The following is a 19,577-nucleotide window of genomic DNA, read 5'->3' as shown; positions in this document are numbered from 1 at the left end:
CTAGAGGGGCTCACATGCTTGCCCTCTCACCCAAAGCATCTCACAGCATCTAACTCCCAGGCCCATTACAAGGCCTGAGGTCTCCACAATTTGAGTGGCTTTTCTTTAGTTTAAGGCATAGTATACATTTGTTTGGGGGATAATTAACACAAAAATACATGCAAATTTCTCAAACTAGCCTGGCCATAGGAGTTGAAGGAATGATGACCCAGGAAACTCTCTGCAGCAAGGGTTAGGTCGGAGTATATAATGAATATTGCTAGAGGGATATCTATGGCATGTAGGTAAGCCGACAGAACAGAAGACTGCTAGGGAAGATAAGCAATACATATCCATTGGATATAAACCTGTATACAATTGCTGGGTCATAGGATATGTGTCTGCTTTGGCAGATACAGCCAAACAGTCCTCTGAGTGGCCATACCAATTTACAGTCCCTCCTGCAGGGCTGCATGCTCTGACACCCTGTGAGACAGGCATGTGCTAGTGTCTCGTTCTGACTTCCAGTCCAGTTCCAAGGAGATTAATGGTGCTGAGCAATTCTTTTCCATAATATTTGACTGGCCATTTGGAGTTCCCCTTATGAAGAGCCTGTTCAAGTCTTTTGTCTATTTTTCTGTAAATTGTCTTAAAAATAATTTACAGGATTATACACACTAAATACAAATCTCTTTTTGAATATATTTATTGCAACAATCATCTCACTGGCTTGTGTTTTTCTCTGTCTTAACAGGGTCTTTTGATGACTAGTCCTTAATTCTAATGTAGGACACTGGATCAATCTTTTCTTTCATGATTAGAGCTTTTCGTGTCCTATTTAGGAAGTCACTACCTACTGCTTGGTCATGAAAATATTCCCCAGTGTTTTGTTCTAGAAGCATCACTGTGTTCACTGTTCAACATTTAGTGCGACAATCCACCTGGAATGAACTTTGTGTCTGATGTGAGGTTGAGATTCATTGTCTTCTACATGGTCCCCCCACTGCGCCCGCACCACCCTTTCCCCACCGCAGGTCTCCGTGGTTGTGAATCAGGTGACAGTGCACATGGGGGTCTGTTTTCAAATTCCCTTTTATGTTCATTTGTCTACTTGTTTGTCTGCACACCTATAAACACTTTTAATTATTATAACTTTATAGTAAGTCTCGATATTTTGTAGTTTACGGCCCTCTGGTTTGCTGTTCTTTAAATCTGTGCTAGCTTTTCTTAGCCCCTTTTAATCCCGTATGAATTTTCATATCAGCTTGTCAGTTTCTCCCTGCTGGGTGGAACTCCCAGCTCCCTGCTGGGACTTTGGGACTGCAGAGAAGTTCATCACATTGAGGAGCACTGATGTTTTACAGTATTTTCAAATCCACAAATAAAGAACACGCCCTCATGTACTGAGGGTAGTGTGCTAACTCAAAGTGTGAGATCTCAACCAGCAGCAGCAGCAGCACCTGGGAACTTGTCAGAAACACCAGTTCTCGCGACGTCTCAGGTCTACTGAGTCACAGACATTAAGGGGTGGGCCTTCACTTTGTGTCTGAGCCCAGCCTCTGGGTGACACTGATGCACTGAGTGTGCCAGGCACCGATTTGGTTCTCTCATTCCTCTCAATATTCTGTGCTTTCCAGTGAGAGATTTTATAATTTTCATCCTATGTCTTCTTAGGTATTTAATGGTTTTTGGTGCAATTATAAATGATATCACTTTTAAATTTTTATAATTATTGCTGGCATATAGAAATACAAAGTATACTGACCTTATGCAAATTTAACAAATTTGCTGTGTAATTGTGTTTATCTGTAGATTCTTTTTAATCTTCTGTATATACAACAGTGTCTACAAATGAGAGAATTTTATTTCCTCTTTTCCATTCTTATGCCATTCATTTTTTTCATTCTGCCATATCGCACTGGCTGGGTCCCCAGGCAAGTGAATGGAAGTGGCACCTTTGTCCCTGTATCAGGGAAAAAGCTTTCAATACTTTACCATTAATGCTTGCTGGAGGTTTCTTTTAAAATGATATTTATCAGATTAAGAAAGTTTTCTTCTATTTCTAATTTGCTAAGTGTGTTTGTTTTAAAATAATGAATGGGTTTTTAATTTTGTCAGGTGCTTTTTCTACCTTTATGGAGTGGCTCTTATTGGGGGTGACTTTACCCTCCATGTGGCACTTGGCAATGTCTGGAGGCATTTTTTGCTGTCACAGCTGTGTGAGTGCTATGAGATTCGAGACATCCTACCACGCACAGGACACCTCCCCCCGTAAAGACCAATCTGGCCCAAAATGTCAGCAGTGCCCAGACTGAGGAGAGATTAATCACATATGTTTTCTTATCATGTTAATTAACTGAATTCCAATGATTTATTTTTAAATATTAAACCAACCTTGCATTCTGGAACGAGTCCAACTTGAATGTCATACTGTTTTCCTTGGTGTACTAATTTGACTTGTCTAGAGTTTCTGCATTTATAGTCACAAGACAGGCTGACCTATAATTTTCCTTTCATTGTAATCAGATTTTATAAAACTTTTAAAAATTTTAACTCTTGAAACAATGTGCCTTAAGAGTTTGATTCATAGCATGTCTTCTTGCTCTACCTGTCCTGAGACTTACTGGGGGTGGGGAGGAAAAACATACTGATTTTAAGAATTTTTTTTCAGCTGTAATTAGAACAATTTCATATTAACTAGATCTCTGTGATTTTATTAATTTACACATTTGGCAGTTGTACAATCTCTGAGACCTTCAATAACAGGGTCAGCATGAGGGGCACTGGCAAGATCCTTTAAAGGAAAATGGGCACAAAATATTCCTGATTTAATACTTTTTAACTGAGCACTGGACCAAGGAAAAGAGGAATAGGTTAAAAAAACACACACACACAACAGTCTCATAATCTTAGCAATCCTTTACACCTATAGAACATATGACTAAGAAGTTTGTACTTTGTTTGAGATTTCCAGATTAAGCCCCACCTACCTTCCTTTCAGATTTCACCTCCTACTACTCTCCCTTTCATAGTCTACTGCAGCACTGGCAAACTTTTTCTGTAAAGAGCAGATAGTAAATATTATGGGCTTTGCAAGCTTTGTGGTAGGTAGCAATGACTGAACTCTGTCAGTGTACTGTGAAAGTTATAGATATGTTGATGAATAAGCCTACCTTTGTTACAATAAAATTTCATTTATGAAAACAGGTTTGAGACCAGATTTGGTCCACAGGCTGTAGTTTGCGAGCTCTTGCTCTATAATTAAATCAAATCATTTGCTATGCCCATCTCTGCAGAGCCACACCTTACCTATCATTCCTGGCCCAATTTTAGCGTCACCACACCTCCAGCCTACTCCCATAGCATCTCCCGAATCATACATTCAAATACTTGAGCATCTACTAAGCATTGCACAATGTAAATACAACAGTGTCAACAATGTTTGTGCTGTTAGTGGGCCATCTAATGAGGGCTTCAGATAAGAAAACAGGCAATTACTTTAGAGTGTGGAAGTGAGTGTAATGCACACATACAGCATGGAAATCAATCCACACTTTTAGGGAAGGGGGTCTGATCTGGAAAAACTCTGGAGAAGAAATAAAATACATCAATCATGTAAAAGAAATGGGTTGAGAGTTAAACAAAAAGGGACAAGGGGTAGTTAGATATGTGTTTTGAAGAGTCATGTTGGTTATAGTGTTGAAAATACTGAATATAGGAAACACATTTAGAGAAGAGCTAAAGGTCACCTAAACTAGTGTAGTGGTAATGGAAACAGAGACGAGTGGATGATTTCAGAGATACTGGCTGGGGCGGCTCAGTAGACTGAGTGCTGGCCTACAAACAAAAGGGTCGCTGACTCCATTTCCAGTCAGGGCACATGCCTGGGTTGGGGGCCAGGTTCCCAGTAGGGGGCGTGTGAGAGGCAAGTACACATTATTGTTGCTCTCCCTCTCTTGCTCCCTCCCTTCCCCTCTGTCTAAAAATAAATAAATAAAATCTGTTTTTTAAAAAAGTATAACCATGGACACAGACAACAATGTGGCAAAGGCAGGGGGTGGGGGCTGGATGGAGAGGGCAAAGGGGAGGGAAATGGGGAACAACTGGAATAGTGTCAACAATAAAAAGTAAAAAGTATAATCAACTCATAAAATTTTATGTTCTACTATAGTTGTTCATCACCCATGCTCTTTGCTTCTGCTGGACTTAACACTGAAAGGAAAACTCATGTCTGATATGTCTGTGAACTGTCCATGGAACTTGAGGTCGTCTGGTGTCCAGCACACGGTCACTGTGACCAAAATATCACACTTCCTTGCCAGGTCTGTCTGCTTTGGCCCTCTGGTGATGAGAACATGAAACTTTCATAAGAAATCCAGCGATACTATTCATTTTGTGAGTCTTCTAGATTTTCTTGCAGATTGGTGGGGTCATCTGGAGGGTCACAGTGTGTGGCAGAGAGCTTCCTGCCTCACCTTTTCTTGGCACACCTTATTCTCGCTGGATGACCCTGTCCCCATCCACTCAGCACGCGCTGCTGCCCTTGCAGCTCCACCCCAAGACAGTTCACATTTTCTTTCATCCATGCGGAGTGGTTTACCGCAGTGACTCAACAAAGAAGCCTTGTGACTCTAAAACCATCAGGGCTCTCGGTGGAACACAGATCCCTATAGTTAACAACTACAACCACCACAGATGCTGTTAAGATACCATGATAACGGCGACGATAACAACAGCAACAACAACAACATCCATTACTACAACTGTTTGTTGAATTAAAAGTCTAGGGAAATAATTAATGCTCTCTGCCCTTTCCCTCCTACTCTGACCTTCCCATTCAGTGTTTCAGTGGGGTTACTCACAAGTTGTTTTATAATCTACCTTGGTTAGGTATAATAATCTCCCTTTGGTTGTATAGGCAGCAGACCTAAATGGGCAGCTGGCCTGCAGTTTAAGTCACATGCCAACTTCCCACATTAAGGGAGAGGGAAAAATAAGAATGGAGTATATAAACCCATGCATTTAATCCAACCTAAGAAAGCAAGGAGTCCCAACATAAGCTTGCTTTCATTTCAAAAATAAGGTTAGGAATGGACGTCCTCCACCATTGTTTATGTTCTGTCAAAAAGTGTAAGACTCACAGGCTGAGAGACGTAACACAGAGATCAATTAGTCCAGATGCCTCATTGGAAAATGTGAAAACTGGATTCAGAAGCAATGCAATGATTTTCCAAGGCTGTACAACTATTTCGTAGAGGGGCCAAGACTAGAACTAGCACTACACTCACTTTTTGTGTTCTACTTATTTCCCTTGCTCATCACATACTAATCCAAGACCCATGTTTGGACACCTGCACAGGCCTCATACACCTTACCCTGGCATTCATAAAGCTCACGGTTTTACCTCAGTATTCCTGTGTAATGTGAGACACAAGTCAGTTTTAACCAGGCTGCTGCTCAGTGAGCAGAGTCCCGGGTCCTGGAAGGCAGACTCCTGTATCCTCAACCTATTCGAGGTCTCTCTAAGGTTAGAGGCCGGAAAATGCGTAGGGTGACTGGAATGTATCCTCAAGTACCTTCTTTGTGATCAGCCTGGCCTTGAGCCCTACCTAAGGGGCAGGGCCAAAAATGCTGTGGGTTAGGTCTGTTGCCTAATTCCCCAAATACAAAGCAGCCCTCCCAACGAACCTGGACTCTGCTTGCACCTGGGAGAGGAAAGAAAGTAGAAACAGGGAAAAGCCCTGGTGCCAAGGGCAGGGGAGCAGCGTATTCAAGGACAGAAAAGAGGCACGGGGCCTTTGTCCAAGAGAGTCCCTGTCTACTCCTCCTGTTCCCAGGAGATGCTGACACTGCCTTTCTCAGACAGGCGCATTAAAGAGGAAGGCCCTGGGGAAGAGGTAGAGTATGAAAAGCAAGGCTGTGGGAACACGCAAATCTACAGAGCCCGAGAGTCAGAGGGAAATGGGGAGGGCCTGCTAACTGGTCAGGGTTTTTTTGGGGTGATGGAAATGTTCTAATGTTGTACTGTTCTAAATGTGATGATGGTTGCACAACTCTGAATTACTAAAAACCATTGAGTGGCATACTTTAAGTGGGTGAACTGTATGGTATGTGACATATCTTAATGAAGCTGTATATTAAAAAAGAAAAAAAGCAAGGCAGCAGATGAGAGGCCCACATGGAGGAGGGAAGAAAGCCTGAGTCCTAGCAGGGACGGGCCTGCTCAACTGGTGCTTTTGGAAGTGGAACTTGTTAACTTAGTGTCCAAAGAACTAAGTGGACAGGAAATGAGGATGGACAAAAACAGTAGCTTTCTTTGGAAGGTAGCAACAGACTGACAGCAGAAGTTTTTAAAAATTTCCTTTCCATAAACGGTGTTTTTAATGCACCAATTTAGGCTGTGGAGCAAAAGGAAGCTCTTTAAGGCTACAAATCTCTAGATGTTAAAAAAATTACATAGGAAACCATGCTCCATCCAATCTGCCTACCATGTTGACCTCAGGTTAAGGGTACAAGTCTTCAAGGGAAGAAGTATGTACATTTCTACCTAATATGCATGATTGTAAGGAATTAATTTCTACTATGTTCAGAGTAGAAAATTCAAAGTGCTAAACCTGCTGAAGGAAATGTGTGCACGCTGTGCAAGGCTGGACGGGGAGAAGAACCAAGTCCTGCTCTGGCTGACGCCTGTGCCCCCGCACAAAGACGGTGGAAAATGTCCCCTGGTCCCAGTGGAGCGCAGAGAAGAGCACCCAGATCAGGTGATGGCAAACCTTTCAGCAAATGCTGCCAAACGATATAAAAGTCAAGAGCCTAGATATGCATGTGGGAGCACAGATGCGGGATGGGAGTTTTCATTTTTGGGGAAATGATAGAAAAAAACCTTTGAACAAAAAAAGTTTAAAAGGCTTAAAATACTCACACTAAATGAACCCCTACCTCCAAAAACTACTAAATTAATTAAGTTCTTAGGCTTCTTTCTTTTGTTTCATTTTTCTTTTAGACAAAGGTATTTGCTTTCACTGCAGACTAAGACCATTGTGGCAGCTTGTTGTGAGGGAGGAAAAAAGAACCAGCACAACTCATCTTTATTCTAAACAAACAAACAAGCAAACAAACACATCGTAAAAAGACTGTCATGCCTAAAAATACTTCTTTTCTTTTTTTATTGTATTTTTTCCATTACCATTTAGTCCCCTTATTCCCTCCACCCTCCTGCCGCAACACCACACTGTCAAAGTAGTTCTTGAGATCTCTTAACCAGTAGCCTCCAAGGCGGGCAGCCTTGGGTATTTGTTTTGGAGGAGTGTGATTTGATGTTCACATTTTCTTCTCACGGATACCAAAATGATCTCCCTGACACTTGAGCAAGGTATTATTGATGGAATAATCTAAACTGATGAGGGAATGCTCTGCAGCTGAAACAGAATAGGGGCAGAATGAAGAAAACAAGTCAGCCTCTTTGTAGTTCCTCACATAGCTTTAAATGCTGTGCTTACTTTGGCAGTCTCACGAGAAAGACCCTGAGTGCATGTGGTGTTTCCCACAGTTTCAGCACAGGGTTTAATTACGGTTATTTCTAACTAGTCATTGTTGTAATTCTTCACTAGGGCTAACTCAAACCTGTACTTCTGGCCGGAAAGAGACACAAACAGACCACTGAGGGATGAGATGTGTACAGCTTTGATTACAGATCTAAGAATAATGGGTTTGAGGGACCACAGCTGGGCTCCGTGGCTGCATTAAACTTTGAACTGGCAATATTATAGAGAGACCTTAATTGAGATGCAACTGCCGTAAGTGCGTGGCATCACACATGCGCCTAGACCCCTCGTGAGCTTGGGCCACACTGTCCTAGAGTTTCTCACGGCTCTCTTGCCCCTGAACTGTGAGTTCCTGAAAAGATTAAAACTGGGTTTTATTCCATCATCTATTAATTGTTGTATGTAGTAAGCATTTATTAAATGTTTATTGAACTTTTATAAAAAAGCTATGTAAGCCTCATCTTAAAGGGCTGTTTTGACCAGCAAGCTTTGGGTTTAATCTGGGTAAGGAGACAGAGCTGAAAGGAAGATGGCATTACTGCTAACCAGTCTGCTACTCCTTTCCAGGCCTCTGTTCTGTTTTCCTTCCTTGAGCTCATCTAGCAACACGTGTGTCAGATTTCTAGTGTACTCCTGAGACCCCAGTCCAAGCTGACCATGAAGATGGCATTCACCATGGCTGGCTTTTCCTTTTCAGTCCATGACTACATGGGTGTGGCCGAACGACATCTAAGGCTCTGGAGAAGGAAGGGATTAATCAGGAGGTGACAACGGCTATTTAGTCACAGACTCAGTATGTGACTTTTGGGCTACAACATTTGTCAGCTGAGCGAGGAGGGTTCCAAGGTAGTTCATTGAATATTAAATCTCCAAAAATTCAACAATGAATTTGGGCCATTGTTTTTGCCCACATTACAGATCAAAATGAATAGGAAGTATGTTTGGGGATTCTGGATGTTTCCAATCCACACTAAAGAAGCACATATATCACTTAATTTCTTAAGAACTACAGGTAGTAAGAGCTTCCCACTCTCCAACAAGCCAAAGCATGTTCTTCCGTAGGGGGAGCTCCAGATGCTGCAGGGCCACAGGCCGAATACAGACCTATGGACTCTGACAGGAGGCTGCATCCCATCCCTGGTGGTGGCACCCAAGTGCTTAAGAGCTACATGAGTGTTTGAGATACTGGCCTTAAGGGGTTAAGAACATATGTAACCTCACACCCCAAGCTTCTTTTGTCACCTTGAAGAGCTGTCACTATGAAGGTCTCTGAATCCTTCTTGAACCTTTTATTTTGAATCTGTGTCAGCGCTGGAGGTAGTACTTGCAAAACCACACTACCAACTTTGCAAAGGCATGCTGCCTTGTATTGTATGAAAGCTTCTTAAATTTCAAAGGAAAAAACACATTCAAAAGACATTCTCTCAGTCAAGTATTTCAGGATTTGGCCAATTTGTTTTTGTTCTAACTATACTTTTCATTAGAAAAGGTTCAGAGGGAAAATTCCTTATAAGAAAAACAAAATGCATAAACAAACACTCTCTTGAGTGATAAAGACTTCACACACTTCCCTATATGGATAGCCACAGCAATCCTATTTAAGCAGCTGTTTTAATTTTTAATTTTCATTGACTGAGGAGAAGAGTTCCTAAAGAGCAAAGATCTCTTACATCCTAGGCAGTATTTCAAGTGGTGTTTAAGAATTTGAGGATATGCTCATGTAACATCAGGCATTAGTCTTTTATCTTCTTTTAAAAATAAGCCTTTGCTTATAAGAAAAACTTCTAGTTGGAACTAGGTTATCTTTTACTTAAAGAGCCCTCCAAGAGGTACATTTAACACCATACAATTTAGAGGCCTAAAAACACTGTAACTAATCTTTTATGGGGTCAAGAATTAAAGGACAGCAAGTGGAGAAACTATTAAGGTTGATTCTCCCTCTAAAGAGACAAGTCATAAAAAGACCTAGTAATTTAGAATAAAAACATATAGCTCCTCTCCAAATTTAGACTCCCCCAAAAGTAGAGTTTGAGGGTAAAGTTTTTTAAAGTTTACAAATTTTGTACCAGTATAGATATTTCACTAGTTTAAGGGCATCTGGATGCTAAGAGAGGGCTTAGTAAAAGGTAAATGGTCCATGGCTGTTTGGAAAACTTTAGTTGCCACTGAAAATTAAATGTGAATTTTTCTCAGTGAGCCTACTCCATCTAAGGGAAATTCACAACTGTGGAATAACAACTGAAGACAATTAAAGTTAGCCCTATGATTTTCCATTAAGGAAAATGCTAGAAAACAGTCAACAGGTCTAACTAGAAGGTACTGGAACAGTCCTGGAATGCGTCTTCCATCAGACAGAGACACAGGTAGCCAAGTGGAGTATGAGGCAGAATTACTGTATGTAACCAAGCACATATCATGAGAATATAATTGAGTTATATGCTTCATAAAAGTAGATTCTGTAATGCTCTTTCCTCTTTTTCCTATACAGTGATAAACACACGGACGAATCAAACATGTCACAGTATTATTTTGAGCTTTTACTGGATAGAAAAGAACTGTAGAGGATAGGCATTCTTTAATTTAAATTCAAAGTGATGCCCATACCAAGACTGGCAGAACTAAGAAATGGTGAAATATTAGGGAGATGAGTGTTTTCCTTTTACCATCTCATCTTTAGTGATCAAAGAACAAAATTCAGAAGATTACTCATAAGAGACAGAGATATAACAGGCGGAAATGGATCCAAACAAGATGATGGTGGCAGGATGAAGTGGAATTATGCTCAACCTGAAGCTACAGGGCACTCGAAAAAGAGAAGCTGGTATTATAAGCACTGTTAGATGCTAGACATTTAACCATTAAAAAAATATATATGTATGTAATATATATATTGTATTTATATATACACATATATATATATATCCCCTGAGAAAGAATTATTATCCTTCTCACCCTTTTTTAAAACTAATGAAGAAAAGAAATAACTAATGAAAATAGTAATTAAATAACTTTTTCCAGGTTACAAAGGGAGGCAAATTTGAATTTGAACCCAAGCATGTCTGTGATACCCTTGTGTTTATACTAGTTTAGGTGATTTTCAGGATACTTATTAGTTAGTAAAGAAGAAAGCAACTTTAAAAATGTATAAGGATAGTCCTTGGATTTAGGAAAAATTATGCATATGTTGGGGGATATCCTTCTGATCTTTACTAAACTCCACTGTGAAACCTATGCAGGCCACCACTGAAGGCTTGAAAGACCCTTCCACTATAGGGCAAGGAGTACAAGGCTATTCTCCTGTCACCCACCCTGACCTCCTGATATTTACACATGTAAGAGATGTATAGTATCCCCCATCTGTGAACCTAATGATGTTTCCAATATCTTACATTACCAAAAATACACCCATGATAAAAAGTTTTCTAATAAGCTATTTCTCCTTGTGACTTTGGAGCCAAAATGTCCTAGGCTTCCTTTCAAACAAGAGCTTTTGTCTCTGAAGATGTATTCCTGTGTATGACATCTTGACAAAGAGTCAACATGATGTGTATTCTCCAAATTTGCTGGATGACAGACTTTAAGGTCTCATTTGCCTACACATGCATTCTAGGAAGAGTTGAATTTTGTAAGGCAATATCCTGTAGCTCCCTGAATTCATTTTTCAGACTTGCTTCTTCCAGGTAAGACATCTTGCAGGCACTCTGGCAGCTTCAATCCCTCTGAGACACCTCTTTCCATTTGCTGCTCAACTTTTGTGACAGTGTGACACTTGGCCCAGCTCACCCATTGGAAGTGAAGGAACCGGTCTCCCGTCGGATGGGAGTGGTGATGGAAGGTGGCCTTCAGCTGTCAGTCTCTTTGGGGACTGCCTTGAGCTGAAAGGAACTGCCTTGTCAAGGTCATGTCTCCTTCCAAAGGGGTTCTACATCCAAAGGCTGATCACCGAGTGGGTACAAAGTCGCCATTTGACCCATTGAGGACAACTGAGGGCCTATCCCAGGCCCAGAGCTCTCCAAGCAAGAGCTAAGGCCTTCATCAGGTCTACCTCACAGCTCGACTTCCCTCTCCACTCAGTCCTGCCTCCTTCCCTTCCAGACACTGATCCCAGAAACAGCCCTAACCTCTATCTTGGACTGTGCTGTGGGGAAGGCAATCTGCAGCAGCTGGTCCTGTCACAATGGATCACAGTCACCAGCATGCAGGCTCCACTGCTGTGTCCATGACACCCAGGACAGTGCTTCCACCCTTGAGCAGAGGTATAAACCACACACACAAAGACACAGCAGGTCACTTAGAGTAGTCAGTGAATGCCACACTGCAATGGGTGTGCTTGCAGAGAGCAATCAGGTCCTATCTGAGCATGTGAGTTTGAGCTACCACATAGGGTTTGGGAAAAGTGGGTACTGACTGGTTAATACAGAGAATAAATAGACCCTATAATGCTAGAATGGAGATTAAAAGTAGCAACATTCCTTCCCCAAGGCCAAAGCACTGGACAACTTGGGATCACATTCTTCCCCAAGAGGTGATAGATGGATACTGTATTATTTTGGTTCTCTATGAAAAGAGGACAGGACACATAAAAATGAATGTGAAAGGTAAAAAAATAATTCAAACACCTTGACTCCTGATGCACTACACCCATTTCCTTAGACACCTTGGCCATCTGATGATCACTCAGTTCCATTCCACGAGCACACACACACAAGGCAGCCTTTTAGACCACCGCCCAGAGCTGGCCGCAGCAAGCTTGGATGTGCCCTTCTGTGTCGGAGCACGACTGCTTCCCGACCGTGCTCTAAAGAACATACTCACGAACTACTGGAGTATTAATTTGTCTTTCCTACATAGGCTTTTAACATGTTCTTTATATAGCTTTTAATTAAAAAATTATTATCTAATTCTCCATTCTTAAGGATTTGTGGGTTCTCATATTTTCAGAGAGTAATTATAATATATTTTTCTTTCAGTGAATCAATTAAATACTATTTATTATATACTTCCATGATGATTAAAAAAAAGAAAACATGCAAGTAGGAATCAATTAAATTCTATCTTACTATTAACTCCCCTCTACAGTGTATATATATCTTTATTATATTCGGTATAATGTGGGTTAATTTTAGGGCTCAGAGTATCTGACAGGGAATGCTCCCACTAGAAGATGGAACTAAGATGGACAATAGGCCCTTATTAGCAAAGCCCAAGGCTAATTCTCTCCGGTCCTGCCCTCTGTGAATATAAGGTCTCTATCCTGAAAGATGAATATAAGGGGTGGGGAGTGCTAAAAGGTCATCTCTTAACTTTAAAACTAACTCTTTTTATGAAAGTTTCCAAGCCTGTTGATGATATGTAAGAGCCTGGATTCTGAGAGAAAGGGATACGAAAGCATTTATATTTGTAAAGGAGTGAAAAATCTGTTTTAAAGTGAACTTGTTTTTCACCCTGTAAGGAGCTTCTCTTCCTTCAGGTCTTTTGAACTGAAAGCATCTGGCCCTGCCTGCATTTGAGGCAGCCTGCAGTCAGGCACATCCTTGCGTCTCAGCAGCTGTGTTAGTGGCTGCAGCGAGATTCCCTTCACTGCCGTGGATCATGTTCTATATTTGTGCAAATTTAAGATGATTAAAAATTTAGATGCCATTTCACAAAGTAAGTATTCCAAAAACATTAAGCTAGTTAAACCAAAAGAATTTGATAAGATCTTCCTTAAAGGGGAGGGAGCTGGGGCCAAGCCAGCCAATAACAGCACATCAAAGCATTAAAGGAAACCATCACTCACCAATGTGAGACTTCTGGAGCGAGAACTGCTACTTCGACTCTCCAAACTGCCCCCTCTGCTCAAGTCACTGAGCCGGCAACTGGGTGTCAAGTCAGAGTCCATCTCTGAAGAAGAGTCTGATTTCTGGTGGTTTACAGGCATCGCCACAGAAATGGTGGCCAATGGCTTGATCACAGGAAGTGGGGAAGGCGCCGGCGTTCCATTCTGAAGTTGTGGATTACTTCTAGAGAAACCAAACACAAGCAACAAGGGTTGGTGAACCCAGACAGTAAGTGCCTTATCCTCTCAAATGAAAGGCTCCATAAAAATTGTCCAGATTCATGACCTCAACTATTAAGACAAAGAGAACTAGGAGCCTCTAAGTCAACTTGTTTGGTGATGCTCACTTCCATTTCTCCTTTACATAAAGTCTCCTCCATGATCAAGGTGTAGGAATCATTTTTAAGGAAAGACAGATGTACTAAAAATTACTTTCATGCAGATGGTTTGATAGAATGTTGTTCTGGCACCTTCCTTGGCACTACGGGCCTGTACTTTCATGCTCTTTCATGCTCAGACTTGGGTTCTCCCTGTGTGGTTTATTAATTCTAGTCCTCTCTGCTTTAGATACCACAAAATTATGGCTTCTTCTCCAGCTTCACGACAGTTCAGAGTTGAGGTGAAGTGACAAGAGCTCATAAAATACTAATGCAACTTTGGTTGACATCACCAAGATTCTAAACTCTTTGGAGGCCGTGATGCCTCCACAATACACAATATTTTGTGTGATGTTGCATCTTCTTGTGTGATGTTGTGTGATGTTGTGTGATTTTGTGTGCTATTGCAACTTCTACACAAAATATTAAGGTCCCCAAAGTTAATACTATCAGGAAGTTCATGTTTTTACTTTCAGGAACAAAGACTTTGAAACTCTCCCCAATAAACCCCTCAATTTCATACAGTTCCCTGACTCTTTTAGCAGAAGTTCAGTTCAGCTTCTGAACAACAGTTGAGTTCAACAAAATCTTCTAGAACACCAAGGAAGACCAATAGGGAATAAGCCTCCTGTTGATTACAAGTGACTTGATATTATGGCAAGTGAAGCGATAGATACTCACATCCTTCCTAAAATGAAAAATACTGCCAGTTTGCCTCATGAGCTTCTTTAATGACACTGAGGGGCTAAAATGACCATAGATACAATTTGGTGTATGTGTGTGTGTGGATATGCACTCAGATGTATGTTCATTTTTAACAAAATGTGACTATTTGTGGAGAAAGCATAATCGGTACTGAACACCTTTAGAAGGACCTTGTCATTTAAGACTACTGTAAAATCTTCTCAGAGAAATTCTGAAGATACTAGAACAGATTAAAAAAGAAAGCATTCCATACCCCATTTCTCATCATTTTTCAGGTGTCAGCACAAGTCACACAGCAGTTTAAGAGCAAGGCTAGGGGACAGAAGATTCTGAGCACATTCACTTTGTATAATTTGCCATTACAAATGGTAAAAAAAAATGTTAAAACTTTAAAATTTGTTTAATAATAAAAAGTCTAAGCAATGCACAGACTTCATATAAATCATCTACATAGTCAATAATATGCAACTCAGAAGTGAAGATATCCTTTGTGAAACTCTCCACAGTATTCAGTCTAGTAAGTTAAATGCCTAGTATGACTTTAGTGCAAACACCACATGGTGGACACTGAAGTGTGCTGACGACAGTGGCCTGTGACAAAGCAAGGTGAAGGCAGATGTGGAAGTCACAGCTACATCCCTATGAGTAGCTGGGTTCAAGAAAGGTGAGACAGAAAATGCAGAGAGGATGGTCGGGCAATGTTTGGATTCTTTCTGGTCTGTAGATTCCCACCCACTGACTCAGCCCTAATTCATTCCTGAACTAAGTAAAATCACTGCTCCAAGGAAAGTAGGTGGTTGAGGAGCAGTTAAGTCTTTCCCCCACACAGCAGTGACATAATGGACAGGAAGTGAATACCCCTTCGCCTACATGACGAAGGAACCCAGTGGAACTGCCTAATGGATGGGAAAGGCAATGGGGTTTGGCCACAGGTCTGCGCAGTCAGAGCTGTACTCTAAGGCCATCACAGTATGGTCAGAGGGCAGTAATTTACCACACCACTCAAGAGCATACCATTGTCTTGTGTAACTATAATTCTAAAAGCTATTCTGATACTATAAAACTATAATCCTTAGACTTTTATGGGGGAGAAAGTGAAAACCTTGGTTCAATACCCTTCACGGGCTCTGGATGTCAGTCTTCTTTGATCTTGTAAACAATGGGAAACCCAAGTCCTACTTCCCAGGAACGAAAAATACAGAATTCCAAGGGAGGTCCACTGAGGAGAGAGCCGTTTTGTGAAGAGAAAGGGCGAGGAAGCAGCCTTCTCTGCTCTGCCCTGGAAAGGCAATGTGATGAGACAAGGCAGCAGGGGACAAGGAACACAGGGGCCTGACAACAGTGACCACAGCGGTGAGTCTCTGAAGGTCATCACCACCTTCAATACTTAGTCTCCTTGTCCCAATCAAGGGATAACTTTTTGGGTCTTCAAACAGTGCACATTATAAACAGTGAGACCAGGATCAGACTAAGACAGCCCCATAGAAGGGGAAACTGACTTCTACCAGGACAGCAGAACAAGCATCAAGAGGGAGTCACCACCAGCCTAATACAACAGGAGCGGAAATGTGAGCCACACATATTTTTCTATTTATTTTCTTATACATCCTGTGTTTATTTCTCATTAGTTACCAGTAACGTCTTTCTTTCATAAAGTCTAGTTTATCCACTGAGCAAAGAGAACAAGGAGAAGGTCACAAGAGATCTACAGTCTCAATAAACCTACATCTGCTGAGCATGGCTGGTCAGGCGGCAGCAGCTGTCCAACCTGAAGGTGCTGGGGGACTGGTGGGGCTGACAAGTGAACTCCCTGAAGAGAGTACACTGGAGCCAAGAGAGGAAGAAGGCAGCTCCTCTTCTTCATCTTCCCCTGGATGTTCCAGAAAGACGTAGAATGATCTGGATGGTATGTATGTGTAAAGCCCTCTTTCCATCATCCCTCACTCCATCTAAGTTCCACATGGCCACAATCTGGTCTACATAGCATCCCAAGTAACTCAATCTTTCCATCAGTCACCTGAAAATTCTGGTTCTGCCAAACCCCAAGGCTGAATTATGCTAGCCAAAAACCTGTCCACAGGCAGGGTGGCTTTCAGCTTCATCACACACACAGGCATCTTTGACTCCTCCCTCTTCCTGTCACTCACAATCAGTTACCAAGGCCTGACGATTCTTCCAGTGCAATGTCAGTCACATCTATTTCTTTTCTAGTCCCACTGGTTCAGCACCATGTTACCCCAGGCCTACATTACTGCGATAGCCATCTAGTTGTTCTTGCGTTTTCACTCTTCTCTGTATTTTTCCTTTATTCTTCTGCTGGGTTGATCTTGAAATACCACTTTGATGTCACCACTCTCCTAAAGGCAATCAACTTTCACCCACTCCCCATAGGCTTCAGAATTTCATGCTATCAATCAGTACTTGCATCAATTTGAGCTCTAGCTTCCTTTCTAGGCTAAGAATATTCTTTCAGTGGTGTTTTCCTGCTTCACACAGAGTAAATGCCAGGTAAGTAATTCTGCCATATGGCACCAGCCCTAATAGAAGACAAAAACGTACACTGTACTCAGTGGCATCATAGGGATTACAGGGGCACAGAGGCATGCAGTAGTGCCAGAGAGGGCCAGACACACACAGAAAGGTGACAACTAGGTTTAGCCCTACCAGATGTTTCTGATTTGAGGAGACTGCTAATTAAACAAGCTGTTATGGGCATTCCAAACAGAGGGGAAAGAGTAAGCAAAGGCAGGGCTCCCTAGTATGAGTTCCCAGGAATGGAAACTACAGAATTCCATGGGAGGTCCTCTGTGGAGAGAGCATTTTTAAATCTTTTTATTTAAAGGTTTTTTATTTTATTTATTTTTAGAGACAGGGGAAGGGAGGGAGAAAGAGAGGGAGAGAAACATTAATGTGTGGTTGCATCTCAAGTGGCCTCACTGGGGAACTGGCCTGCAACCCAGGCATGTGTCCTGACTGGGAATCAAACAGGTGACCCTTTGGTTCGCAGCCCGTGCTCAATCCACTGAGCCACACCAGCCAGGGCTAGAGAACATTTTTATAGTTTCACTTTTCATATTTAAATATCTGATCCAACTTGAATTTGTTTTAGTATAAAGACCTACTTCCCCTTCCCTAAGCTAAGCAGGCTTCATCATCACTCAAATGCCAAGTATTCAAAAATTTATCTTTTCCACTGTCTTCATATACTAAATGTTAATATGTCTTAGATTCTATTTCTGAATTTCCTTTTCTAATCCACTGACCTTCCTATTCATTAGGACTCAAAAATACAAATCATAAGGTGAAAATTTCAATGAATCTATCTACATAAAGATTAAGGATACCATAGACAACATTAACAGAAAAGTGGCAGGCTGGTAGAAGATGTTTACTATGTCTGAGAAAAGGAATTGATAGCTAGAATATATGAAAAACTCTTGAAAATCATCAAGAAAGGAAACTCATCAGAATAAAAAAAGAACAAGGACTATGATTAGGCAGTTTACAGCAGAGGAAGCCCAAGTGATTAAGAAGTATTTGAGAGATGTATAACCTTATCAGTAAACAAAAGAAATACAAGTAAAATTAACATAAGACATTATTTGTATTGGCAAAGACATTACTGTATTGGAAAAATCAGACAATTAAAAAAATAACAAACATCAGCAAATACCAAATAACAAATACCAGATGTGGGGAACTAGAACCTGCATGTGCTACCACTGGGCGTGTTAAATGAACACAGCCATTCTGTAGATCAATCTGACAGTATTTAGTGAGATGAAGTATGTCCTGTGAGCCCCAAATCCCACTGCTCAGTCTACTCTGGAAATTTCTCTCAGGAAAGGAAGCAAACATGTGTGAGGATGGTTATCATAGTGTGGCTTGCAGTTGAGTAGCGCTGGTGGCAATCTTGGTTCATAACACACTATGAACTCCAAGAACAAGCAAACACCTGGTAAATGCTTTTACTGTGGAATACCATGCATCAGCCAGGAGTAATCAAATGGACAATGGCATGCACAGACCTTAAAATGTATTGAGTAAAAAGTTACAATTGTGTTCTTAGCACAATTCCATTTACATAAATTTAACCCAGACACAGCCCTCCATTGTACATCCACATCCTGGAACATATGCCAATGGCGGGGGTGGGTGGGTGAGTGAGGGCACCACTCAACCGTCTTAAGAGTATCGCTTGGTCTGCTATTCATGGATGGCCACCTGCTTATCTCGTGCCTGACTCCTACTGCTGGAAAAACAGAAAAGGAAGATTTGCGTTTGAAGAATTATGACTTGTCAGGTCATTGTATCACCTGGGAACCTTTGAAAGGCCCAGTATCTATAGGACGGATGAGTTTTGATTTAACAAGAGAAGAAGAGAATATAATCTAGAAACCTGGGAGCAGTTTCGGAGGGAAGTGCTGAAGATGGCATGGTTTTAACAGGAAGGAGAAAGAAACCCTGAAGATAAACTTTTCTTGAATCACAAGCGAACTGAAAATTTACCAGGAAAAGGTTGAACTGACCCAATTTATGGAAGAATCGAAGCTGGAACTATCAATACATTAAGTTCCTTCACATTCAACTATTAGACTTGGTCCCCTCTAGGTAGGGGGAAGGGAATCATATCCTGAATATCCTGAAATACTTAGATTCCTAACGGGCAGGCTAAACAGAATCACAGGGGTGATTATTGTGTATGCTAGCTCTGAACATGAATAGGAAACTTATCCATCTTAACCAAGTGATGTGGAAATGATTTTGCTTAGCATGTCTGTAGTACACCTTAAAAGAGAACTGCTCCAACTCATTGCCAAGGTAAACTTTTCACAAAAGAGAAGATCCAGGTGGGGGTCCCAGGATTCTGACCCCCATGGTGCAGGTTGACTGTCCCTCATCCCTGTCTAGTCACCTGCTGTCAATCACAGTGCCAACGCCCAGGCAGCAGAGGCACAGCTCAATGGGGAAAGGGGTAGAAATAAGCTTCTTAAAATTATCCCCCTTCCCCTTTCCATGCCAGACTCCACACTAAAGCAGGATCAATCCTCCACCAAAGCCCTCCTCTTTGATCATCTCATTCTCTCCTACTTTCACTCACAGGAATTTTATGAAGATTTGTTCCCACATCTAAAAAACAATCTCAGGGCAGAA

At 41.4% G+C, this 19,577-nt stretch overlaps 1 protein-coding gene across 1 annotated transcript in view; it reads right to left on the bottom strand.

Moving 5' to 3' along the window:
• Positions 1-19,577, bottom strand: part of PROSER2 (proline and serine rich 2) — a 43,235-nt gene that overhangs the window by 10,846 nt on the left and 12,812 nt on the right. The window contains exon 2 of the mRNA XM_036024222.1: positions 13,303-13,525. Coding sequence (XP_035880115.1) covers positions 13,303-13,443 — 141 coding nt within the window. The 5' untranslated portion in view covers positions 13,444-13,525. The remainder of the gene's footprint in view (positions 1-13,302; positions 13,526-19,577) is intronic.

Source organism: Phyllostomus discolor, chromosome 1 (assembly GCF_004126475.2).
Source record: "Phyllostomus discolor isolate MPI-MPIP mPhyDis1 chromosome 1, mPhyDis1.pri.v3, whole genome shotgun sequence".
Classification (NCBI taxonomy): domain Eukaryota; kingdom Metazoa; phylum Chordata; class Mammalia; order Chiroptera; family Phyllostomidae; genus Phyllostomus; species Phyllostomus discolor.
This window is presented reverse-complemented; position numbering and strand designations above follow the sequence as displayed.